This window comes from Tiliqua scincoides, chromosome 4 (assembly GCF_035046505.1).
Source record: "Tiliqua scincoides isolate rTilSci1 chromosome 4, rTilSci1.hap2, whole genome shotgun sequence".
Taxonomy (NCBI): domain Eukaryota; kingdom Metazoa; phylum Chordata; class Lepidosauria; order Squamata; family Scincidae; genus Tiliqua; species Tiliqua scincoides.
In genome coordinates, this window is record NC_089824.1 from 124,789,463 (window position 1) to 124,816,827 (window position 27,365).

Sequence of the window (27,365 nt, forward strand, 5' to 3'; positions counted from 1 at the left end):
ACACACAAAAAAACACATAGCCGGAGCCGATGTTGGCTAGTGGGGGCAGAATGGACATGTGCATGGTCACAAACGTGCCATAAAGCACATTTATGGTCGTGCAGAGGCCAGTGCTGCTGGCCAACTGATGGGATAAATGAACTGCTGGGAAGGAGATGGGGAGAGGGTGCAACATGGGTGGGGAGGAGGAAGCCTCATTGAATGACCTGCACAAATGGGACAACTTCTGAGTAGAGCTGCAACGGATCGGGTCATAGTGATAAGCCTCATAGCTGCTGCATGTGACCCTCCTCCCTCTTGCTACTTCTCTCCCATAGTCCATCTGACCTCCTCCTGCCTTGTTTACAGATGGGATGGGGACAGGGGGGAGTGGTTAAAGAGAACTCCGTCACGTACACACACAGCCTGGCAGCAGTTCCATTTTTTTCTACGGAGCCACGGCTGGCTTTTTAAAGGGAAGGACTTGTGACTAGAGTCTTTTCAAGTCGCGAAAATGCTCTGGGCGACTCAGAAAGTCCCCTCATTAAAACTCATTTTTCAGTCAAGTTGGGGTGGAGACTTGTGACTTGACTCGACTCCAGCAACACTGAACCTGCCCATCCTTTATCAGTATTTAGATAGATGGATAAATAAATATAGAATTGAGCTGATAGGAAATGCATCATGGCAGTGGTGACTGAAAAGTAAACAGTAGCCCCAGGTCTCTTCCACTTCCCCCCCCCAGTAAAGACAATTACAATGGAATGTGCGACATGACATTTACCTGCCTGCCTGCCGCACCCCCCTCCCAACTCCTCTTCATGGACTCCTGCTTAGTGGCAATGGGAGGAAGGAGATACTTGGAGAACAATAACATCATGTCATATATATTGTTTACTGGTGGATAGAGGTTTGCTTGGGGGGAAGCAGTGTGCATTTGTGTGTGTTTAATTTTCATGTTTAAAACATGTTTAAAACACATGTGTGTGTGTTTAATTTTCAGAGACCCAGGAAAGAGGCTGAAGCCTAAACAGCAGCAACTTCAGCAGCTCATGCATTAACAACATTAAAAAAAAAAATCCATCTCCCCAAAGGCAAAACAGGGCAGTGTTTTACCAGGTACAGAAAGCAGAAATTAGAACCTGTCCCTGGTAAAAAGATGGTGTTTATTCTCATTTAAGGGCTGAAGAAGGAGAAAGCAAAGTTTGCACACTCTTTAAGATCCCTTTCTCTCTTACAAGCTCAAAGGAGCATTAGTAAGTGTTGAGAGTATGGCTCTTAATATCCTTGCAAAAGTACACAAAGAGCTTAGGAATAGACCTAGCCAATTCTGGCTTTTACAGTTTCATAGCACTGCTTCTTTTGCCCAGTCCAGTTTGTTTAAGGGCTATGGCTCATTTGTACAAAATGTGATTATCAGGAGCCTTGTAGCATAATTGGGGATGGGATAGGTTGGAACTGAGATGTAATGGAGTTTTGTGTGCAGGAAGAAGAAAGCCTGAAAAAGGCTACTCCAGCATGCAGTCTGAGGGCGCCATCTCTCAGTCTCCAGTGGCATGATTCTTCATAGAACCAGGGGAAAGAAGAAAGACTCCAGTCCACCTGCAAGAGAAATCTGCACCGGGTTTGAAAAATCACTCAGTGCTGCTGGAGTAAAATCTTGCCAAACACAAATGCCTTTTGAATCAAACTCTGTAGGTTTGCTGTGCGTGCTGGCAGGGGGCACAGGCGGAGATGGCATGCAACAGACCCTGTGCCTTGACTGTTGTCCTGGGCTCCGGGCAGGAGTGAAAAGCAATAAACACCAGTCTCAGCCTCCTGGATAACAGGAAACATTTTAAAGGAGGATGCTCCACCAGGGTGAATATGGGTCACTCAAGAACTAACTCTCTCCTCATCTTCTACCTCAGTTTCTTGCTGCTCATCTATTTGAAAAGTAAGCATTAACTTTTTTTCTCCCCCTTCTGTCATTTTGTTAGTATTGGACTGAGGTGAATAGATCAGCATGTCTCTCACTGGTCTCATAATAAACTTAGGCTCCAAAGACCATCCTTTAAAAACAAAATGTCAAAAGGATTTTGGTCTTGGGAAGGAACTATAAGTTATAGAAAACCATGGAACAGATGGGTTTCAAGGCCATAGGAGTTCAAGATGTTCTATAAGACAGACTTTTTTTTTTTTTTTTAACCAAATGATTATTCTGATGGCAGGACATTTGAAATATTCACATATACATCAATGCCTGACTTTATATTCCTTATTAAAAGGCACATATATGAACTTTGCTAAGCCTTTGTGCTTAAAATGTTTGAGGGACAGAAAATATACAGTATACCTTGTTCACCTCTTATTGCAACTTATTAATTTGTCAATCACTTGTATCTTTGACCATTCTCTGTCAGATATAAACATATGTAATTGCTTAAAACCCTAAAAAGAAAAGAAATGAAAAGCCTCCTCAAATGCCTGACTTAATTTTACTTTTGTAAAAATTACAATGACCTTCCATTAGGAGGAGAAAGAGTGAATGTGATTGATGTTATTTTAAAAAAAAAAAAAATTTCTAACTAGCTCCCCTTTTTAGAGTGACGTATTTTTTTTAAAAAAAAGCATTTAAAATGGGTCTCCATCATTTTGTTAGAAGGATGGCGATATGTGTAATACAAAAAATTTGAAAAGGGCTCAGCTGGCAAGGCTGATGTGTGTTTATGAAGGGAAGAAGCTATTGGGCAGGTTTTGAACTGAAGGTAGCAAGTGTTAGTTTGTGTGTGTGGGTGTCTGTATTCATCTCTTTGAAGAGGGCTGTGTGATTTGTGTCTGCTTAATCTGAATCTTAATCAGACAAGCTTACAGCAGCTGTTGTTAAACAAGAAGACTTGGCATTAGTGGACAATACCACATAATCTGGGTCACCTTCTGTTGCTACATCGATCAGACTGTTGTTACTCTGTTTTATAGTCTGGTGTAAAGCAGATGCTGAGAGTGGTTATCTTTCGGTCAAAAAAATAGAATCAATGAAAGATGAACTTTTGATAATGGGTGGTTGTATTGGCAACTTTTTGTCTAACTTCACATTGGCCAGAGAGGAAATGCACATGTATCTGCTTGCTACTTCATTGTCTTCCACATGCTAACTTGTATATACTCTTTCATTCTCAAATGCACTCATACCCACTGATGTTATGATTCATAGGAGTAGAATTATACCACAGGTAGGCAGCACAATCCTATTCTGTACTGATGCAGCAGGGTTGAATGGCCCATGCCATATCCAGCGCTGAAATTGGGCAGGCCAAAGGTTTCCTTTTGAAATTGGAACATTTATTCTCTTACACTGCGTCATAAGAACATAAGAAGAGCCCCACTGGATCAGGCCAAAGGCCCATCTAGTCCAGCTTCCTGTATCTCACAGTGGCCCACCAAATGCTTCAGGTGGCATTTGAGACAACAAGACACAACCTGCATCCTGTTGTCGAACCCCAGCCTACCCAGTGAGGCTACTTGGAACCTCACCAGCAAAATCGTTAGCACAAGTTTACTAAAACACCCCTCCTGCCTCCATTTCATTCTCCCTCTGCCCCTGTGCTGCTCAGCTCTGCATTTACCAGTACAAGTAGCCATGCAACGTCCTGGCGCTAGCCCCAATTAAAAGAAAATGTGAGATTCAAAGAAGGAATATGCACATGCATGAAGCAACTGCATGCACAGGCTGAAGAGATAAGTTTCTTTTAAAAGTGACAAGTGGCTTGCTTCTTCAGCAGGGGAACTGATGCAGTTAAAATAAAAAGCAAAGCTCTACTTTGTACGTGATTCTTTCCCATGTACAGAGTCTTTGGATACTTGCCATAATCAAAATATCACCCCATCCAACCCCATGCTGTAAACCAGGACAATGTATCCCCCCCCCCAATAAAAAGCTTTTAAATCCATGCCACAGTATCCTCCAGGTGCACTGCACAAAGACAATTATGCCACAAAGTAGTCTGTACTGTCTTTTCCACAGCAAAAGAAGAGCAAGAAGGGGAATTCCCCCATCACTTACATAAGAACACAAAAAGAGCTTTTCTGGATAAGGGCAAGGTCCCATCTAGTCCAGCTTCCTGTTTCTCAAGGTGGCCCACCAGATGGCTCTAGAAACACACAAGACAACAAGATGCTTGTATCCTGTTTTCACTCCCTTGCACCTGGCATTCAGAGACAGGCTACTTCTAAAATCCAGATGTTGCATATACTCATCAGGGCTCGTAACCTGTGATGGACTTTTCCTTCATAAGTCTGTCTAATCTCCTTTTAAAGACATCTAGGCAAGGCTCCATCACCACATCCTGTGGTAAGGAGTTCCACAGATTACACACTTGGTAAATAAAGAAACCAAATGTGAAGGAGGGGGCTTTAGAGATTTATACCTTCCCACACAGTATTTTAATTAAATAAAAATCTTCCACTGAAAGCCACTGGACTCCCCCCCCCCCAATTTAAATAGTGCATTCAGAGCACAATTGGAATTGGGACGACAGCAGAAGGAAAGTTCTAAAGCTCAATGAACCCTCTTTGCAGTTTTGACAATCTGGCAAATTATTGAACAAAACTAAAAGAAAGGGACACATTATGTATTTCAGCTCATGTCTGATGTGACCCTACATGGTTGTTAGAACATTAACGCTTGATCAGACGCAGTGCAGGTTGCTGGTACAACAGTGCACAGATGCTGGGATTTTTGGAAGCTTTAAAAGTAATTTAGGGCGCAATCCTGACCAACTTTCCAGCACTGACTTAGCCGCAATGCGGCCCCAAGGTAAGGCAACAAACATGTCCTTAGCTTGAGGAGGCCTCCTTGACTACCTCCCTACTGCAGAATGCAGTGAACACCACATTGGCACAGCTATGTCAGTGCTGGAAAGTTCGTTAGGATTTCGCCCTTAAACACTTTTTAAAAAAGTTCCTTCTGCTTGGTTCAACTCCTACAGAAGGCAAGTAATATAGAAAACTTATTTATAATTAAACCAACTGCATTTTAAACCTGATCTTTACTTTGAGAAATGGGCATGATATACGTATTTACTTTTCTTTCCCTTCTTCCCCACAAACATTCTTTCTCCATCAGACCACTCCTGCCGCTCCACAAACCCCTCATTAATGTCTAATTATCATGATAGGATAAAAGCTTTGCTTACAAAGGGATTCATGGTTTCTGCTGTGGCTGATGAACACCGCTTGCTTAGGAGGAAGATGGGAAAACTCCAGCAGCTTTCCCAGCAATGGCAAGCAGGCAGCATTGTTTGGCCGATGTTTGGTGCTTTAGCCGACCCTCATTAGCTAGCTGCGGAATGAAGTGCCAACTAGGATAGTATTCAGTGGGCCTGGAGTGTTCCTGTAGGAAAACTGGCTTTTTTGTTTTTTTAAATTCTCAATGTAAGATGTCACAGGTTGTGTCCTTAGAAAGCTTTACAAATCCAGAAAAAAAAGTCCCAAATTCCTTGCCCTCATTTTCATGCGCGCGCGCACACACACACACAATTAATATACATTTTGCTCCCATTAATACCCTCAACCACAATATATTCAAATAATATTTCTTCTCTGTCCTTTTGTTTGGGTACAGCATTTGAGTATCCAGCTGAATTTGGTCCCTTGCAAATGGAACCAATCCAAATAAACGGGCACTTTTGAGCAATTAGGTCTAAGCAATTTGTTCATGGCAGTCCTCTGGGCCACTGAAAAGATGATTTGCCAGAATAATCACAATTGTTTTTCTGCTATTCCTGCCTCAAAAAAATCTTACTCTTCTTGTGTTTGTAGAAGGAGATATGGCCTTACAAGTGAAATACTTCCAAACTGCTTATTTTAAAATGGGAATGAACAGTAAAGAGACAGCAAGTGACAACCGGAGCCACCAGTCAGTGGTAGACCACATTTTTTGCTTGTAGAAGGTTCTCATTCCCATCCCTGGCCTCTCTAGGAAGGGCAGCAGGAACAACCCCTGCCAGAAACATTTGAAAGTCACTGCCTGTCAGTGGAAACAATACTGAGCTAGATAGACTTTCAGAATTAGCTTGATGTTGTCCTTAACAACAACTTGTAAGGAAACTAAGTACTGTATTACTATTCCTAACAATACCTGCACAGGGCCCTGGGGCAAACCCTTCAATGGGACCCCATGACATCACCAATGGTGCATTACTAGCAATATTGAGAATTCAAGGGGTGGTCTGTCCCCATGAACCCTGATGGGCACTCTGATCAAGACACCATCTCTAATCCCCATAGTGCAGTTGGAGAACTCAGAAAGGCCATCTACTGAGATCATGGAAAAGGAAACCAGAAAAGTTTCAATTCACTGCTCTATCTCTTAACTACTGCACTATACCAGCTTTTACTATATTACCCTTCAGATAACTCATGAGAAGTACCGTAGGCTTTGTGGCCGAGTGTGTGTGATTTTTTACAAAGTTGTTGAGCACCTTTGGACATGGAGCCATTTAAAAATTTCTTCTGCTATCTAAACTACTATGTGAACATTTTTTGTTGAAAAGCAATCTATAAATATTTAAGTAACAGCCCAATCCTAACCTGCCCTGGAGCAGGCAGGCCAGCAGAACTGCCAAGCATCCAGAGCAGGATTAGGGCCATAAGCAGTTCAGCTTGGTGCTAGGGGAATTGCTTCCCTTTACCCTGGGTAAAGCCACAACAGCCCCAATGGGGCTGTTTGGATCGGCACCACTTCAACAGGTGGCACAGATCCGAGCAGCCTGGAGCTGCCCCGGACTGCCTGGAATTGGGGATAGGATCTGGCATGTGCTGGATCCTGCCCCTCCCTCCCTGCTCACCTGCCGCCTGCCCATGGTTCTGAATAAACATTCAGCAGATTGCACGGTATGATATACTGTGAGCTGTACAGAAACAAAATGAACAGGTATTTGGTCATTGACTCACAATGGCTAGCTACAGACATAATGTGAAATCATGGTTTGTGCTAACCTCAGTTAAAAAACGAGACCATGGTTTGAGCTTCCAGACATACAACTAGCAAATTACGATTTACAGTCATTTGTTTTTGTTACCCCCTCTGTTCAGGACAGCTTCATACGTTCATTCCTATCTGCATGGTACAGCAGCCTTCTGAAGCAGAGCGCTAGTCCTAACCATGACTTTTCTGCTGTGTGAATTCAGGCATAATGAAAAACCACAGTTCTCAGAAAATGTGGTTGCAGACAACCTTCAATTCAGAATCTGGTTTGTTAGCCCCATTCATACCAACTGTGTTTGTAACATAAAATCCTGGTTTAGCATTCTGTCTGAATCCAACTAATGTAGAAAACAAGAGACAAAAGGAAAACAAACTGGCTTCTAACTCTGATCCCCCCAATTTAGTATGTTAAAAAAGATGGAAGCTCCAGTTCTCTCCTGCTAACTGGGCAGAGACACCATTTCATACCCCATCACATAACACCAATGAAATTATAATATTTGCAGATGATACTACAGTGGTGGAGCTTGTTAGTGTGAATGATGAGTCTGCTTATAGGAAGGAGGTACAGGAGTTGTTATTGTGGTGCAAAGAAAATAATCTCTCACTTAACATCAAAAAAACTAAAGAACTTATAATTGACTTCTGGAAAAAGAGGGATGTACACACACCATTCTGCATAAATGATGAGGAGGTGGAGAGGGTTGCTAGATTCAAATTCCTAGGTATTTACATCACAGAGGACCTCTCATGGACTATTAACACCAGCATGTTGATAAAAAAAGGCACAAAAGCGGTTATATTTTCTGAGGAAGCTTGGGAGGTTAAATTTGTCACAGCAGCTGCTTGTGTCTTACTATCATTGCACCATTGAGAGTGTCCTAACCTATGATATCTTGGTGTGGTACGGAAATTGCTCTGCAGGGGACAAAAAAGCTCTGCAGAGAATTATTAAGATTGCGCAGCACATCATCAACCTTCATCTACCAGCTTTGGAGGACATCTATACATCTCGCTGTCTGCAGAAGTCACATAGTATTCTGAGAGACCCCTTCCATCATACGTTCTTTGAACTGTTGCCTTCGGGTAGACGATACAGAACTATTAGAGCATGCACCACACGACTCCTGAACAGTTTTTATCCCACAGCCATAATTAGTTGAATAAGGCGATATAGTTGTTACCATGCTCCTGGTCATTATGCTCTGTTATACTGTTTTTATATTATGATGCATGTTGTATAGAATGTGTGGGTGAGTCTGTAGAGTGTGATTGTTGAAATTGTTGTATATATTTATGCTTCTATCTCAAAAGTGCATAAATTTCGTTGTGCTGTAGCACAATGACAATAAAGTTACTACTACTACTACTACTACTACTACTACTACTACTACTACTACTACTATTTAATGTGGTGGTTCTCTTATATTTAGCAGGGGGAAACAACTATCCTTTTTCACCCAACACAGCATGTCTCCCAAGGGCTAGGCTACGTAAACTGCAAAATAAATTAATATAGTATTTATTTTGCTACGTAAACTATTTTTTGAACTTGTTGTACAAGGGCTTCTTAGCACAAATTATGCATTCTGGATGCTACAGTCCTGGATCCTTACTGACTATATGGAGTAACTGAAGGGCCACTAGCTGTCTCTGTGAGCCTGTGACCTTCTCCCATCTTACAGACTATAGTAGTGTTCTTCAGCCTTGGGGTCGGGATCCCAAAGGGGTCATGTGAGGTTGCAGCAACTTACGGGAATGAAAAAGTTTGAAGACTACTGGTCTAGAGCACCACCAGGTAAAAGGGGAGGCATCTGGTGTACCATTTCATGTATCAGGAGATTGTGTCCCAATCCTGCTCAAGTTCTTAGCAATTGTGCTAAAATTAGCTGACACGAGAGCCAGGCTTCATCTTGAATCTTGCCAGCGACTCAGAATCTTGTCAGAGTCCATTGATTTCCCTGCAGCATGCTTTAGCTCTTCATTGAGCATGTGAACAGATCAGAGGTTGGACATTTCAGATGTTGCTGTCCAAGACAAATGGATCATGTAAACTTCTCCCAAGAAGCCTGTCCCAAGGCAAATCCTTCTCACTCTGGCATCGTCACCATTTATTCACTGCTTTTAAGATGTGGCTGGTACCTTTCCCTCTAGAAAAGCATTCAAGATTTTCTGAAAATCACTGCAAACTTCCCTGTTAATGGCTCAGAAAATGCTTCAGCACCATGTTGTATGTTTAATATGCTCCATGTTTGATAGACTAAGGACGACTCATTTGCTAGCCTTTTGTGTGTCTGCTCCGATTTTATGGAACAAGCAGGCAGCCAGGGTTCTTTCAGAGGAGGAGAACAGCAGGGAGCCCTATCACAATCTCCAATTTGAATTTTAAAAGGAATTTTCCCAAATGCATTTGGCTTCATCAAGTGTTAGGAGAAATTCAAATGCTTTTATCATTTTCCTTTTGCTCTGTTGCTTGACACAGGATGGCATACAGCTAGAGAGAGAATACTGCTGGGAGTGCTGGATTTGTGCTAGACAGCTGACATTTATTTCTCTTGGCGACACGTGGTAGAAACATTTGTACTTATGGCACAATTCAAATAACTACATGGGTGGTTGTTCCATAGATGGATGTCAAAGGGGCTTCTGGGAGAAGGCAGGTTGACCAAGGGGAGTAGAGCCTAGTGGTTAGTGTGCACACACCCCTTCCTGCTCCCTGCTCTCCTTCTACTGGACCAGTAACTGAATGGGAAAAAATCCTTGGTACATCCCTGACTACAGAGATTAGGAAGAGGATGGTCATCTGGGAAAACACCTTTCCCAGGACAGCACTGAACCGCAGGGGTCCTTATTAAAAATCAAACACACATAGTGTTGTTGGGCTAAGATACTTTACAATCTACTGAATTACCCATGAACATGGACCAGACCACGGTCAAAAGGTAAGGACTGTATTAAAAGTCTAAACACAAGGAAGATTAAACAATATAGGGGAAGAAAGGTGATAGAAGCTGGTTGATGGAAGATGACTGAGCTTGGCTGGAAAGCATAATAAAAGTTTTCCAGTAAAGCCCATCAGATGGAGCAGGGATGCTACTGAACTCTCAGCCCACAATGCTGGGCTGGAGTCATTTAGCAGACAAAGCAAAAAAGGTCCCTGATTGTTATATATTCTGGGGCATTTGGTGGGCTGCTGTGAGATACAGGAAGCTGGACTAGATGGGTCTGTGGCCTGATCCAATGGGGCTGTTCTTATATTCTTATCTAGCTAGATTGTCCCTATCTTAAGCTACTTACATTGCTCAAGGTGTCCCTAGTCATTGCGCTTGTAGGTGAGCAAGTGGGTGCTCCTCTCCGAGCTCCAAATGAATGGGTTGCTCATGTGACTGGCAGGGAACCATCCCCCTTCCTAGGGGTTGGGAAACATTGATTTGATGATGTAATCAGCTTATCCAAGTGGTGAGTGGAACCCACCTGGTCACTCCATCCCACCCTCATCTTGACCTAGATCAGGGGTGTCCAAAGTTTTTGGCTGGAGGGCCACATCATCTCTCTGATACTGTGTTGGGGGTGGGGGAAAAAGAATTAATTTACATTTAAAATTTGAATAAATTTGCATAAGTTTACATAAATGAATATATTAAAGTTGAACTTATATGAATGAATGAAGGTCTTGGAATAGCTCAAGGCCTATAAAAGGCCTTGCACAAAGCAAGGCTGGCCTTTCCTTTGCTGCCTCTGCTGCATCACAGACATGAAACAGCAAGCAGTGGAGGGAGCCCTCATCCCACAGCTCACACGAGAGGTCAAACAGTCGCTCTCACGCTGAGAGCAGTTGCGTAGGGCCAGTGCGGGCTCCAACAAATCTCTGGAGGGCCAGAGGCTCATTGGAGACTGGGGGCTCCCTGAGGGCCGCATTGAGAAGCCTCGAGGGCTGCATGTGGCCCCAGGGCCGGGGTTTGGGTACCCCTGACCTAGATGGATGGGTTTTGCTCCCTAATCACTAAGCACGTGCACATCGAAGTATGTATGTATGTTGGCAACCTTCAGTCTCGAAAGACTATGGTATCGCGCTCTGAATGGTGGTTCTGGAACAGCGTCTAGTGTGGCTGAAAAGGCCGATTCGGGAGTGACAATCCCTTCCACACCGGGAGCAAGTGCAGTCTGTCCCTGTTCTGTCTCCCTGGCTATGGGCCTTCCTTCTTTGCCTCTTTGCCTCAGACTGTTGGCCAAGTGTCTCTTCAAACTGGGAAAGGCCATGCTGCACAGCCTGCTTCCAAGCGGGCCGCTCAGAGGCCAGGGTTTCCCACCTGTTGAGGTCCACTCCTAAGGCCTTCAGATCAAAGTACTCCAGAAAGAACAAAAATAATGGAGATGCAGATGAAGGACAAAGGTTTTTTTTCAGGCTGCTGAACTTGCACTGGAACTTCTGGGGAGAAGATTCTAAAAACATAGAAAAATAGGCAGGAGGGGATGCATCACAGTGGTAAAGAGGGTCTATGGTTCAGGTTGCCACCTATGCTTTCTAATCCTGCTTCTATGTCATTAATGGACATTTACTACTAAGTGAACAGGAAACATAGGGTTGTTTAAATGAAACTGTGAGTGCACATCTCTCCCCCTGGTGCACTGTTGTGCCTGATTTTATTCACACAGGAGGTATTTTATCCCAATGGTCATTCTGCACATGCTTCAAATACTACTTTAAAGTAGTATTAGAGTTGTGCATAGAGGTTTGGATGAGCCATCACTCCTGCAGCTAAGCACTAGTGTGCCAAGTAGGGGGAGAACATGCACACCCATGTGCCTCCCACATGGTGGGGGGGGGCATTTTGGAGTATCATATAACAGACCTATATAAAAAAATAAATGGAATCATAAGTATTTGGAACACAGTCATATACCGAGACCACTTCCGCATCAGACTCAGTTAATCTACTGTGATCAGCCAGATGTTTCTTGGATAGCTTTCATGCAGGTTATGAAGGCGATACTCCTCACTCATTGTTTATCCCCAGCAACTGGTATGTAGAAGTCAATCTCTCTGAACATTCCCCCTGGCCATGAGAGCTTTCTGCCACCATCTGCCCTGCAGTACAGATTGCTGCACTCTGATAAGAAACCAACTGAATCAGACCATCAATATTTATTTATGGTGCTCATCCTTATGTATAAATATAACAGGTATCCTGTTAGAACGGATTGCCAAAATCCACATTAAGCATCTGCTCCTCTTGCAGTGCTCTAGAACTTGTGCTTTGTTTTAGAATGAATTTGCTGTAGCAGATGCTTCACTGTTGTGCTTTTTTAAATTATTATTTCTTTCTGGAAATTCACGCACAGAACATTGTTGGTTCAGACATCTAAGAGACTGATTTGCCTGCTGTGTTTTCAGCCCTGGATGCCTTTTCTTTTCTGGTCATGAATTAGCTTGAAGTGAAAAAAGTTATTCTATGCCTTCACGGGTGACTGCTTTCTTTCAGCAATCTCCTGTTCATCAATTGTATTTCCAGAGGTTACTACAGGCAGATGTTACACACTTGCAGTAAATTTGACTTCTGAAAAATAAACCTCCAACACACACACACACACACACACACACACACACACACACACACACACACACCCTGTTTCTTTTCAGCCTGTTTAGCAGAAGTACTTCCCTCAATACTCTCAAAGATATAAAACAAGGAGATGTAGAAGTAAGAACATATTAAATGTATGGTGCATGTCTACTCAGAAGTAATTCCCATAATGTACAGTGGGGTTTACTCCCAGTAAGTATAGAATTCTTACCTTTGGTGTTTTTTGTTGGAATAGGCACATGCTAGGCTTTGAGTCAAACAGATGTATTCAACAGACAGAATAAAATACAGTTGAAATTAACTTCTGGGAAAGTTTCTCCACCTTAGGGCCCAGTCCTATGGGGCTCCAGAGCCGACACTGAGCTCCAGTGACAACACTGGGTGTCACAAACATGCTGTAAGATATGCCTTTAACACCCAGAGAGAAGGGACTGCTGGCACCGAGCCAATGCCAGTTGGCACTAGGCCTCAGCACCATACTGGGACTTTGCTTTGCTGGTGGCAGTAAACTCCCCTGCCGGACAGTGGAGCGGGTTTGCGGGAAGGGAGAGGCGTTCTGCGGTGGGGGAGAGCTGGGAGAGGAACCTGTCCAAGAGGGGGGTGGGTTCAGTGGAGCCTATCTTCTACGTCAGGCTGAAAAGTCTGCACTGTGTTCAGCACAAGTTTGGGGCTGTCTGAGGCTCAGCCCAAGGCAAGATGGAACTTTTTCCCTTACTCCAGGGAGAGCCACAGCAGGCCCAATGGGTCTACTTCAATCAGTGCCACCTAAAGAGATGGCACAAATCTGAGCAGTCTGGGACTGCTCTGGACTGCCTAGGAACAGGGCTAGGATTTGGCATAACTACCAGATCCTGACCCTGCCTCCCGCTCCACACCCGCCTGCCCACAGGAACCCCCGCCATTCAATCTCCTCCACCCGAAACACCTCCCTCCAGCCTCCTCCGCGCCCTCCCCACACACACCCCAGACCTCCGCAGTGGCTGACCTCAGGTGGCACAAACTCACCTCTTCCTGGGGCCCACATCTGCACATGGAGGCCAGCACCTGTCTGTGAGCATGCTTATCTCCCCTCTGCTTTATAGCACCTTTGTGACACTCTTCGGCTGGCCAAAAGGGGGGTTGGGAATTGCGCCCCATGTTTCACAGTAATCCTTGGGAGACTTCATGGCTCCGGTGTTTCGAGAAGCCAGAATCAACACAACAGCTACACTGCAGACTGATAGCCAATGGCTCACAGATGACACCAATCTCCAATTTGAGGAGTACTGGTCTAGCACATGGATAGGGACATCCTATCTAAATGGTACTTCTGCTGCATATCACATTAGTATGGCTGGTCTGATCATGTGCCTAACCTGGATCACTGGCTGCACGCTCTGCCAATTTCAGCAGCCATCCTCTGTGAAAGATATGCTCCATCTAAGGTCACGTTATGCTACATTATGCTGTATAACTCGGCACTAGTTATACAGTCAAAGCAGACACCCATAAATATAGACTGTTGTTCCAGAAAATCCATAAGCATCTAGTCCAATCCAATGTATATTTATTTCCTAGTGGTTCCTACTGATTTCATTTGCACTTACGTAAGTGTGCACAGGATTGCAACCATAAATTGTTCCTTGAACTCATAGAAGCACATCACCTTAACTGTTTTTAAGTGGTTTCACCAAATGGCAATGTCAGTGATCAAGACTTCAACACTCCTGCCACATTCCAGCCATTATATACTTCATTTCTGTTAATCTTTTCTCATTAGTTCTGAGGTGAACTTTTAGAAATGAACTCTTTGCACCCAGCTCCTTCTGCCAACAGCTAAGGTTTGGCTCACATGCTCAAGGCTTTGAGTGCTATTCCATCCTGCAAAGCTCATTTTTCTTTCCATGCTCCTGGTGATGAATTTTATTTCCAGTTGCCTGGTTAGACCTTCAAATGACATTTCACTATCCACATTTGATGAAAACAGGGAGCTATGCAAAAAGGAAGCACAGTTTTATTGGAGCCGTCTCACTTGCTTCTACCATAATGTTGTACTTAGTGTTGTTTTGTCCAGAGAGAATGAAACTCTCATCTCATAGGAGATGAGCTCAACAGGAGCAACAGTGCGTAAGGCTGTGGCAATGTCAGGGGTAAGCCAGGTCCAGCACCACCTGATGCCCATCGGAGTACCCACCTGGCCAACTTGAGCCCTGAGCAGCATTCTCCCAAAGAGTCTGCACAAGTGCATGGACAACTCCAGCAGCTGCACAACATCACAACAAGTCATGATGCCATCTCTGTTTGGTAATGATGTTCGGCAAAGATACCATCACCAAATGTCCAGGTTGCTGAACTCCAAGGCATGTGGAGGTGCTTGGCTATGCACTTAGAGGGAACCCTACCCCTGAGCCCTCAGTACTGGAGGCAGCAGTAGTACCCAATGTGCCATCAAGGGTAGGTTTATCCGATACAAAGGGGGACAGAGTGCCTATACCTTCAAACATTGTAGAGAAGAGGGAATTTTGGCAGATGCAGCTCAACATGGAAGGGTTTAAAAAGCTTCATCTGCCAAAATTCCCTCTTCTATACAATGATTGAAGGTAGAGGCACTTTGTATCTGGTAACCTAACCCTAACCAAGGGGCAAGCAGGTGGTGCATGCTGTCGTGCCCCTGGGTACCCAGCAACTTGGCACTGGCATTGATGCGAGGACAGAAGAGTTAAGCCCAGCTCTGTTTTTCTGTTTCTCCCCTCCCCATTTTCCATATTAGAATTTCTATAACATGCCTTGTAATGGGTATATTTTCAAATGTAGAAAGTATTTGCCTAGTCCAGCAGTGAGTGGTTCAGCAAGTCCTGGGCAAAGGGCCATGATTCAGTAGTAGAGCACCATGGGGTTTGCATGCAGGAGATCCCAATTCCCATCCCTATATTTCCTGTTAAAAGAGTCTTAAGGAGCATGGTTGTGAAGGACCTCACATGAGTTTTGGAAGTTCAGCAGCCAGACGACTAGCCAGTACTGGTCTAGATGGATCAATGATATAAGGCAGCTTTTTTCATTCATTTTTTGTGCTCTGACAACCGTGGGCTCTGTAACTTGTCTATTTTTAATTTGCCTGTGCTACATATTAGACAATCAGGCCACTATTGCCTGGTGAATTGAGCTCCCATTGTGTATGTATTTATTATGACATTTTGGCAAACACAGTACGGCCAAGGAACGCAATCATGAGCATATAATGGTGAGGTTTTTAAGATTCACCTGCTGGGATACATAATCTGGGATTTACCTGGGGTTAACAGAAAATGCCAGGTAGCTATGAATGACCTCAAATAGATTAAGAGATTAGAGGAGGTCTCTGACAACACAATATTAGTGTAAACTTCATTTGCTAAGCAATTTCAACTGCAACAATCAAAAGGAAAACATGGAGTGGATTTTTAAGTTGGATGCTGTTTTGCCAGATTCCCCATCCAAGCTTTACTTAGAGAACTTATGCCCACTTTAAGATAATTAGCTCTCCTTCATGCCCCCAAAATGGTCCTAGTTCTGCACTGCTGGACCCCACCACCAGGGTAGCTTGCCTGTTCAACCTGCAGAGGTCCTCCTTTCTCCCCTCTCCTGCCAGCAACTTCTCCAGCCACCATAGCAACGCCTTGGTCCATAGCAGGTCTAGGGCATGACAGCCACTCACCAGTCTCCAGCAGTCTCTGTTCCAGCAATTATCAGAAGTCCATTTGCTCATCTGTCCATTAGTTGTTCATCTGCACTGAAAAGTGCAGGGCTTTTCAAACTGGGGCATCACGACACCCCAGCCTGCGGGCCCTGGCCACTGCCCCCTTAAGGGGCGGGGGCAACCTGCAGGCAGGGAGGAGGCAGCGGCGCGATCCCCAGGATCACGCCGCTCAGGGGGGCTACATGTACCCAAGAACCTGCAGCCTCCCAGGGGTGCGGGGAGCCTGGTGCAACCTGCAGCAGGGCTCCCCGCAGCAGTGAAAGTAGATGCGGAGCGATCGTGCTCCACTTCCGCTTTAGCTTTTCTTTCTTCTTCAGAGTTTGTGATTTGGAAAAAATGAAAAAGGCAGGAAGTGGTGTTACGTGTTTTTATTCTATGTTTTCATTCCAAGTTCTCATTTTTATTAATTTCAAATGCTTTAAAAGTGTACTAGAAAGGTGATACAGTGTCAGCAGATGCAGCTACAAAATTATTTCTAATTGGAAAAAGTAATCTATTTTAATTTCTGGAAAATATCTTGAACACCAAAATGTGGAGTTTTGTGTATTTATGCTGTTATTAACAAGAACAAAGACCTCTAGTTATAATAAATAAATAGAAGAAAGAATGAAAGGGTCCTGTAAACTCCAAGTACTCTGCCTATTGTGCCTCCACATAATTCTTTGTCTTCTTCTAATCAGGAAGCATAGGCTTAGGGAAACATAAGTGGGGGGGGGGATGTTCTCTGAAGGTGGATAGTCCAAAACACTCTCAAAGATTTGGAGAGGGCTTGAGATAGAAAAGTGGTTCTAATTGAACATGTAAAGCAACTTTCTGTTGAATTATGCCATTGATTCATCCAGCTCACCTCAGTGGCGCCAGGGCCAGCACTAATCAAGGGCCCATTCCCAAGTGCCCACCTGGCTGGGCAACCCCTGAACTCTCATTTTAATGTAGCATCAGGGCACAAGTGGGGTTTGCTATTGAAGGGCCATTGCAGGATTGTTTAAGGACCTCCAGCTCAGAACTGCTCAGAAAACTGTCTGACCCTGGCCCCCCATGGTTTCAGATGAGTCCTTCTTCAGCCTTCCTGGAGATGCCAGCAACTGAGCCCTGCCTCTGTGACTGTACACTCCCTTTCTTTTCTTTGTCTCTAACTGCCTTTTCTTGTATATATGAAGGGTGTCTTCTGAGTAGTTAGGTTGAAGCGTGGGAGGGTCAGGCAAAGAGACTTTGGGCCCAATCCTATCCAATTTTTCAGTGCTGGTGTAGCCATGCCAAAGGGGTGTGTGCTGCATCCTGTCCTGGGGAGGCAGTCACAGAGGCCTCCTCAAGGTAAGGGAACATTTGTTCCCTTACCCCGGGGCTACATTGCAGGTGCACCAGTGCTGGAAAGTTGGATAGGATTGGGTCCTATATGACTGTCAGTTCTCAGTAAGGTGCATATGCATTTTCTCTGGGCCATCTCTGCATTTCCTGTGACTTTGTGGTGCAAACGGGGCACAGACCTTGAATTCTTTTGATAGCTAACTCCTGAACCTCCTACACCTGTCATTCTGAAATTTAGCAGATATTTTACCTAGGGGCATCTCTACATTTCCTGTGCGTTTCCTGCAAATTGGACACAAAAAATACGTGACAGAACCAGCATAAGCCTGTTTAGAATGATCAAACTTCAATTGCCCCGAAGATGAAAACCCCAACTCCTATTCTAGGAGTCCTATTTGGGTGAAATGCAGCTGGTTTGGCCCCCTTATGAAGAATTTCTGCAGGAAATTGGATGCATTTCACCAAATTCTAAAAAGAATTAAACTGAATTGAATTTTGCCCACTGAAATCAATAAGAAGAAAAAAATTGAAATGAAGGAATCATTCAAATTGTCACAAGCAAGTTGTCACAAACTGAGTCAGTGAAGCCAATCAGGATACTAAATGAAGCATTGAAACAAAATCTGAAATGAATATACACTATATCTGTTTTACACATTCCCAGGCTTTACAGCCCAATCCTATGCATGTCTACTCAGAAGTAAGTCCCATTAGAATCAATGGGGCTTACTCCCAGGAAAGTGTGGATAGGATTGGGCTGATCACTATTTACTTCCAATCCCACAGAAGTTGATTTCCATATTCCTCCGTCTGATTGGATTCCCATTCCATGCTCTGGGACACATCAGTGCTGTCTGACAGGTCTGAAGTGTGCTTTGAAAAGAAGTCCCTATGTTGGAGGCATCCACAACTCTTTCAAACATTGGAGGAGACATACAGTATTGGTAATTCCCTTCTCATTTCCAAATTATGGTAGTGACATCATCCCAAAGGAGGATACACTGAGATTTTCTGAGACAGTCTACATGATAGCTGATAGGTATGAAGGAATGCCAGACGTATCACCGTTGACCAGAAATCTTGATCCCTCCTTTCCGTGAGCCCTGGGGACAAAGCAGGAGCAATAGCTGGGCTCTCTGCAGTTGCAAGGAGGATGCCTGCTCTTTGTTCAAGGAACAGATTGAGAAGGTCTGCACCTTCAAAACACCTGACCCTGTACTGCAGGTATCAAAAAATGAAAACCGGCCTCAAGGGATGAGAGGGGGCTGAGCTGCAAGTACTGTACAGAGATTTCTAGGAGGAGTTCGTGTCACTGGTGTGTTGCAGTGGCCTTTGAAGATGTTCTCTACTGCTGCTCTCTTGTAGCATCCCGTTCTGCTGACTGTGGGATGAGGAAGCATTCTGACAAGGGAGGGCTCTGACAAGGGAGGGCTCTTGAACAAGTACGTTGTGCTGTTGTGAGGCAGAGAAGAGCAAGCGGGTGGTTGGGTTGCACAGGAACCTGTCACCCTGTCTCCGTGTTTACGATAATCTGTCTTGTTACCACTGCTGATGCGGAGGATGGATGCTGATATACTTGTAAGATGAGGAAGACGGGTTGCTCACAGGCGAAATGGCAATTTCACTCATGGGTGAAAAAGAGTGTGCGGACAGTTCTTGGTATGGCAATGTGGTCCTAAAATGCTCAAAGAATAACAGCCAAGGCCAGTGGGATAATGAATTCTGTAATTTGATTCCCCAAAACACATCTCTTTGCTGCCTATAAAGCTTCCTAAACAGCATTTTAGTTTGTTTTTCTTTTTCCGTTACTCCAGTTATGGATAGCTGTGCCTGTAGGGTGGTGCTGGTAGTTCCACAAATGCGCTGCTCTTTTGTCTTTGCTTATTTAAGTGCATTTGAAAAAAAATAAGTGGCTCTTTCTTGCAGAAATTAGAATGGCTTCTTCCTTTTATTGTCATTGCTGTTGTTGTTGGTTGCCATGGTGATCATCCTCATTCAAGGCAAAAGTGGCGCGCATGGTTTCCATGACAACATACTAGGATGTTTCAGAAACAGGCCTGGAGCAAACAAATTCCATATTAACCGTCTTGGCTGTTATGGCCATGCCATTTGTTATCCTCACAGGGCACAACCCAAAGGCTTGTTCATGTCCATTTTGTGATCCGTCTTGTCATTAGTCTTTTGGAAAGCACCGGCATGTCTTCCATTTTTGTCTCTCTGCTGCTGGTCTGTGTGTTCTTGGTTGTTTTGTTCTTCTTTGTGCACCTCTAATTTCAGTCTTGCCTCCTTGTCTCAGTAATGGGATTTTTTAAAATCAGAACTTAAAAGAAACGTCCCCGTCTGTCCGTCCCCCCACATACACACGTCCCAATTCTGCATATACACAAAGAGTTGTGCACCATCTTACACAAAGATGCACTAATGATTTTTCTGGTGAAAAGATCACGTGTAGGATAGGGATGCAGCCGGAACACAAGTCTCTCAAGTCAACTTGCGCTGCTGCTGCTGCCACTGGCAAGGGGTCAGCTTGGTCCTCTGGTCAACTTGGGGTCTGATGGACCTTGACCAGTGTCAAAAACTGACTGACCCCAGCATCCCAAGTGCTGAAATTTTTTTTTTTGGGGGGGGAGGGATTTGTACTGGTGGAAAGTCCAAGAAGTAACTATTGTTTATCATTGTTGAGGCCAGCTTTTAATCAAGATGCTCAGGTTGACATAAGTGAAACTAAAAATTAAATATTTATAATGCTTATAAGAGAACTCACAAGAAAATTCAATAGTCAGAGAATAAGAGGGCAGGTCCTCTTAAGATCAGGAACTACTTGGAGAACAGGAAACAGAGAGTGGGTGTCAATAGGCAATTTTCGCAATGGAGAGAGTTGAAAGGCAGTGTTCTGTGTCCCAAAGATCGGTCTTAGGACTGGTGCTTTTCGATTTGTTCATAAATGTGAAGCGCTCCAGAAAGATCTCTCCAAACCAGAGGGAGGGGGAATTTGGCAGCAAAATGGTAGATGTGCTTCTATGTAAGTGTAAAGTGATACAAATTGGAGCAAGAAATCATAATTGCACATTATGCTGATGGGTTCTGAGCAGTCAGCGATGGCTCAGAAGAGAGATGTTGGGGTTGTGTGGATAGTTCAATATCGGTATTGACCCAGCACGTGGCAGCTGTGAAGAAGGCTAATTCCATGCTTGGGATCATTTAAAAGGAATTGAGAATAAAATGACCGATATTATGATGCCATTGTAAACATTTATAGTACGGCCATATCTGGAGTATTGTATCTAGTTCTGGAGTGCCAATAGGGTACACTAGCGTTTCTCAAACTGTGGATTGGGACCCACTTGGTGGGTTGTGATCCAATTTCTGGTGGGTCCTGCAGAGCCTCCAGTGAAAACATGGAGGATGGAAAGATCAGATAACTAATTGCCTCAAGCCCTGAGGCTATTTAAGCTATTTGCCCTGCAAACAGCTGAGCTCCTACAGTTTGCAAGCTTGTGTAAATATAGGGAGATAAATGTTTGAGTGTCTTTTTTCTAGTGGTTTTTTTTTCCAAGTCCGTCAATGAGCAGGTGCAGGTGAAGGCTGCAGGTCACATAACTAAGCCCCTCAAGTCAAGCCCCTCAAATTACAAGAAATTGATCAAGTTTCCCCACCCCCAAATAATAGATTACTTGTAAATTAATAAACATATTTCTTTCTATATCACCTTTTTAAAGAATCTCGTAAGGTTAAGTGAGTCTCAATAGAGTGTCATTTTAAAAAGTGGTTGCCAGTTCTACAAAGTTTTGAGAACCCGTGGAGTACACCTTGTCTTGCATGCTCTGAGTGGAGAGAATGAAGTGGGGTCTGAACACTAATCCCTATAAAAAAGGGTTATTTTGGTTGTCACAATGAACTATGCAGAGGAGTCTAGTCCTTTGAGGGCTATTGTATGATGCTCTGCTGAGTCAGAGCTAATGTTTTGCAGGCAAGTAGGCAGAGAGTAGCAGTCTGTGACCAGTTTTGAGCAGCCAGGCCAGAATCAGCAACTTGATAAGACTAAGCAGAACCCTGCTGGATGCTTGTCACCTGACTCCTGCTGAACTGGTAGTTGAAATATCTCTCCCCCCCCCCCCAACCTGATACTTGCTGTGCTGATACTTACTGTGCAGTAAATAGCAGGCCAGTAGTTCCCTCCTCTGGTAAACTACCACTGCAGCCCAGAGAGCATGTTGCTTGCCTGAGTCCCGCTGCCAGAATGTCTGGTACTTAACGTACTGTAAAGAACGGTTGGTACGTTTCAGGTTGCCCTGCTCGCTCAGTCTATGTTTCTTTGTCCTCTGGCATGCTTTCATTCTCTACCTGCCAAAGTTTGCCATCCAAGCATAGCATCTCTCTCTCCCTTTTCATGCAAGAGACGTCTGAGCAAAATCAGTTCTCGTCTCTTTGGCTCTTCTTAAGTTCATGCGCCTCTGTTCTCATTCTCCTTGGCACTTCCTCAAGTGCCATCATGCAGCATCCCAGTACACGAGATAACATGCACAGCCTTCTGGGGTTCTCTTTGCTGGAGATCTGCTGGCAGATTTATGGGCTGTCTTTTTCGCTATCTGTCACAGCCCGTTCCAAACAAGTTGAGACATGCCTAGGTGTACCATAGCAAAGAACACTCCGATTCCACGCTGAGCACCTTGGGCAATGAATACACTTCCAGTGGAATCAGTTATTTCAAAATCCTACTCAGGGCCAAAGGATTTGAAGATCTTTCATTGGCAGTGCAACTTGAACACTGCTGTGTTATCATCTCAGTGACAGGTTTGGTTTCTTTAAATAACCGGTGAACACAAGGGATATCAATGGACAATTCTGAATCCAGCCTCAGGGGAAAGACTTGGCTGATACATAGGAATTAGTCATTGTAGTGCATTTTCAGTGGTCCAACCTAGTTTTAGAGAATGTTCCAAAGGTGAAGTGATGTCACATTATGTAGCGCATGGCTAGTCACACTAGGGATGCTTCCAGACATCAGCATTCTTCAGTGATTGTAGTGTTTTTGCAGGTGACTAACAGCTGCCCTGATGGCATGTTGATATACCGGCCATTCACAAGCCAGATGACAATTGTGGTGTGTGTAGTCTGGCTAGGGAAAACAAAACAGAACAAAACTAGGGAGAGGAATGTGTGGAGAAATGGAAGTGGAGGCAGAATTCAGCTCCTTTACACTGATACTGTTTCTCCCCTCCAGTTGTGCTTGAGTCATTGCATGTTTGATGGAGACCCTAGAGCCAGGTCACTGCCGAGAATCTAGTAAAGGGGTGTCAAACATAAGGCCCGGGGGCCGGATGCAGCCCGCGGAAGCTTTTTATCCGGCCCTCAGCCTCTCAGCTGCAGAGCCACGCTGCAGTGTTACAGCTGAAAGGGCAGCCCACTTGAAAATTGAGCTCTCCCATATCTTGAATATGATCAAGATTTTCTCTTCTGTCTTTTGCAGCTAATGAGTTCCCAAGTGAGAAAAAGTGCTTATTTTTGGTCATGATCTGTTTAATGACATCACTTCCTGCCTAATGACATTATTTTCGGTCCTGAGCAGGCATCATGAATACTATTTGGCCCTCTGCATGAAATGAGTTTGACACCCCTGGTCTAGTATGACTGAAGTCCAACATCTATGAAAAGTGTTTATGCTGTTGAGACATTAAGGACAAGTCTTACATCCAGTCAACACCGTTTTAAAAAAAGTGAATCTAACAATAATGCTTCAGTTCAGAACCCCAGTTAGTATCACTTCACAATGCAATCCTATGCATGTCTACTCATACACAAGTCCTCAGTGAGTTCGTTGAGGCTTATTCCCAGGAAAGTATTATAGCACTGCAGCCTTAGCCAAGAAGCCCTTCTCTCCAGTAGATTATGTACGGCTTTTGCAGATTCAGGAACATATCGCATCAGTTGCATAGCCTGTCACCAGTAGAAGGAAGGGGAGCTATGGTCCTGAGCTGGCTTTTTGCACAGAGATATAATCAGACATGAACCGAAATTAGTGTAGAAGGACTTTTGACCAAAAGGCAAACATTGACCTTTGCTCTGGGCAGCCAAATTCTAATGGCACCCCCCCCCAGTTGAACTAGTGTTTTGCCAGCTCTGGCTGCTGTAAGCATGCTCCAGGAGCATGTGCTGCCAGAGTGCCAGCAGGAAAGCCAGAGCCTTACCCCATGCATTGTCCCAGTGCTGGTCACCCACCAGAGCAGGTAGAGCCAGCATCGGAGATGTGAGAGAGGAACAAGGTGGGGAAGAGGAGAAGGAGGCAAGGAGAGGAAGGAACAGGACAGGGAGGCTGTAGGAGGGGTGGACCAGCAACAATGGTGCATGCTGGATCCTATCCTCCATTTCTTCAGCCTTCCTGCCCCCTTTCTTTCCTTGGACATGTGCCAGCTAAAGAGCTAAGCAGGTCTGAGGAGACACACTGCAGGGCAGGAGGCTTACAGAGGAGAAAGGAGATTTAAATCCCCTTTCCCTTCCAAAGCCTTCTACTCTCCCCCCCCCCCCATGCTGAATCCAGTGTTTTCGGCACAACTGCACCAGTACGGGGGGTGGGGGTGGTCAAAAATGTTTTGCAATCACACCTATGCTTGAGAGATGCCAGAATTTGGGACCAACTAGTAATGTCCTCCCTTTCCGATGACCTGTAGACATTCTGGCAAATGTCACATCTAGTCAAGCCGAAATGTGGTTAAATTTTGTTCCTGTGGCAATATTGTTGAATTCATCCAAGTGCAAAGTTGAACTATATTTGACTTTCACTGCTGTCAGAGTCAGCCCGTATGTCATCTTTGATTTCCAAATTATGAGTAATTAAGGAAGAACCTTAAAACAAGTACGTTAAGTAAGTACCTGTTGAATGAATTTTTTAATCTTGTTTAAAAACCAACAAGATTTTAAGAAATCAGTCTGATGTTTACACTTTCAGTGGTTCTTGTTTCACATCAATTTAGAATGAAATGTTTTGGGTGCAGAGATTTGGGAGATTCTTCCCAGTTTGTTTCATCTCATTAATTTATATTCCTTTTGCCATAATGTGCAAATGCATCCCCTGCCAAATAGCTTCTTTCTTTCTTTCTTTCTTTCTTTCTTTCTTTCTTAATAACTGATTAATACCAATGACCATTAGATGGCGATCTTTACTGCAAATGAACATATCTTTAGGAAAAGTCTCCCTACTCTGATATATTCTATTTTCTTGGGTGGGGGGGTGGAAACCCTCTCACCAAGCATCTCAGTTACATCAAAAAGCTTTAACGATGGGGTAAAATGTTTGGCACTAATTCCTTGAGTAATTAGGTTAATGCCGCAACGCCTTTTCAAGAGACTCAGATAATTACTTCATGTGTCACTCAGTCTAAATCCAAAGTGATCGGCAGTTTATTTTAATTTTTTTGGATGTTAAATATTAATTTTTAAGAATCTCTGTCAAAGCAGGTCACTGCTAAGTGATCTTAATTGATTGAGAATAGAAGAGAACTTGTGTGGATCTAATTCTGAATATAAGGCTGCCAAGACCCAGCTCCGGATCCCTCCCCCATTCCTCTCACACCCTTTACACTCCCTTCTGACAGTGTTAATTGGGACAATATTCTTGTTTGAAGAGCAGATGTTTGTAGCTCAAGCACGAGGAGACCCATGTGCCTGTACCCAGCATGCTCTTACCCCCAGCATGGGTTACTCACATTGCAGGTCAAGACATGCAGGGAACGCACTCCTGTGGAATCAGATATTTGCCTTCCTGTGTGGAAAGGTCAGAAATGCTCTTAGCCACTCTTTCTATTTCCAGGCACAATCCAGTCCAGTCAGCATTGAGAAAGGAGTAATGTGCACCTAAATAAAATCTTCCTTTTTTTTTTTTTAACCTCTGGCAAACAGGGGCAGACAGGTCTTGAATACACAGTGATGATATACTTGAGACTGGTTCATAGACTTGCATCTCTTGATTTCTTGTTCACTTGATTATTTATCCCTTGATGGGTGAGAAGCTGGATCTGTGAATTTGCTTCACTAAAAAGCAGTGAAGGTTTCAGGCACTGTGACAATCAGGCATTCAGCCTCTGGTAGTTCATTTCACGGCTTGCAACATTTCGCATAGATAAATAGGGTGCTCTTGATTCCAGGGCTTGCCCAACAGCTCCAGATGCCTGAGGACCATAAACCCCCTTTCCCCTTAAAAGGAAACACACCCCGTAAAAGGGTGCCCTGGAACTCCCTACCATTCTGCACAGTGGAAGCATGAAACACTTATATTCAAATGTAGCTAGATTATAGTACTATGCTAGATATTACACAGAACACAAAAGTTATAGAGTTTTTGGCTATGCGATCTAAATCACATGAAGACAGAATCCCTGTTTGCAAAATCATTATGTGGATGCTGATCATTCAGTGCAGGAGAGGCCAAGAGCATCATTCATTTTGTCATGAATGCTCATTCAGTTTGTCTCATTCAGTTTGTCATTCCCATCAATGTATGGGAATTCAGTTTGTCTCCCATCAATGTTAAGCTCCACCCACTGTCTCCCCACATGTCTCCCCACTCAGTTAAAATCTGTAACTGGGGAATCGCTCTCCCTGCTCATGATCTGGAATGCTGACTGCCCAGAGTTTCAGAGCACTGGTACAATGGCCTCCTAGGCACAGCACATTTCAGTACAGACAAGGACTGAACTCATGGAGATTGGAGCTCAGTTGGTGAGCCCACTCAGCCCCCACTCCCACATGGCATGGACTGCTTGTGGGACCAGGGTTAGAGTATTTCATTAAATAAAGTGAAGAAGAGAATAAGGGGGGGGGGAAATAATTGATGGGGCAAATGGGTGTGAATTACAGTGAATTCTTATTGCCAGCTTTGAGAACAAAAGAACAGTCCAGCTGAATCAGGCCAAATGCCCACCTAGCCCAGTTTCCTGTACCTCACCATGGCCACCAGATGTCTCATGTAAAAAAAGATTGAGCCTTTGGGTATCCCACCCAAACCAAATGAGTGTTGCAATTGCAAGGGCTTTTGTAATGCAAAAGGGGTTGTCCATATATCATGTAGGCCACACTGTTCCCTGTGTGTGGGTGCTGCTATTGTTCTTTGTGCTATTTATTGGTACCTTTTCTGATGTCCTAAGAACTGCCCATTAATCTCTGTCTTTCTCTTTAGAGTCGCTTTGTGCAAAAGATGGTTCCAGGTGCCTGTCAAACTCTTGCCAAAAGGACTCTGAATGTGGTGCTGCTGCCAAGGGTGATAGTTGCCGCTGCCTGGACTCGTCAGGGGATGCTTTGGCAGAAAACTGTGCTAAAGCTGATGACCCTTGTTCCTCCAGCCCTTGTCTTCACAATGCTACCTGTTTAAGTGCGGCAGGAAACCTCAGCTTTACTTGTGATTGCCCTATGGGGTATAGTGGATCCAGATGTGAATTGGCCACCAGCCCATGTGACTTGCATTTCTGTAGACATGGTGGCAGTTGCCAGGATGAGCCTAGTGGCCTTGCCTGCCTCTGCCCGGAAGGGTACACAGGTACACACTGTGAAACTGACATTGACGAATGCCTTTCCAACCCTTGCCTCAATGGAGCAGTGTGCAGGGACAAGGTCAGCGGATATTCCTGCTACTGTGTGCCTGGCTACCAAGGGAAGCACTGTGACCTGGAAGTGAATGAATGTGTCTCGGATCCTTGCCTGAATGGCGCAACGTGCCTGAACATGATAGGGAAGTACGACTGCATTTGCCCTCTTGAATACACAGGTAAGAACTCAGGAAAAGGTGCCCATTATTCATACTGATGCAAAGAGCTTGTGA

The 27,365-nt window shown here is 44.2% G+C and overlaps 1 protein-coding gene across 1 annotated transcript in view; it reads left to right on the forward strand.

Annotated features, from left to right (window-relative positions):
• Positions 1 to 4,761: 4,761 nt before the first annotated feature.
• CRB1 (crumbs cell polarity complex component 1) overlaps positions 4,762 to 27,365 on the forward strand; it is a 131,830-nt gene continuing 109,226 nt past the window's right edge. Inside the window, exons 1-2 of the mRNA XM_066624551.1 lie at positions 4,762 to 4,774; positions 26,727 to 27,311. Of these exons, the coding sequence (XP_066480648.1) occupies positions 4,762 to 4,774; positions 26,727 to 27,311 (598 nt within the window). The remainder of the gene's footprint in view (positions 4,775 to 26,726; positions 27,312 to 27,365) is intronic.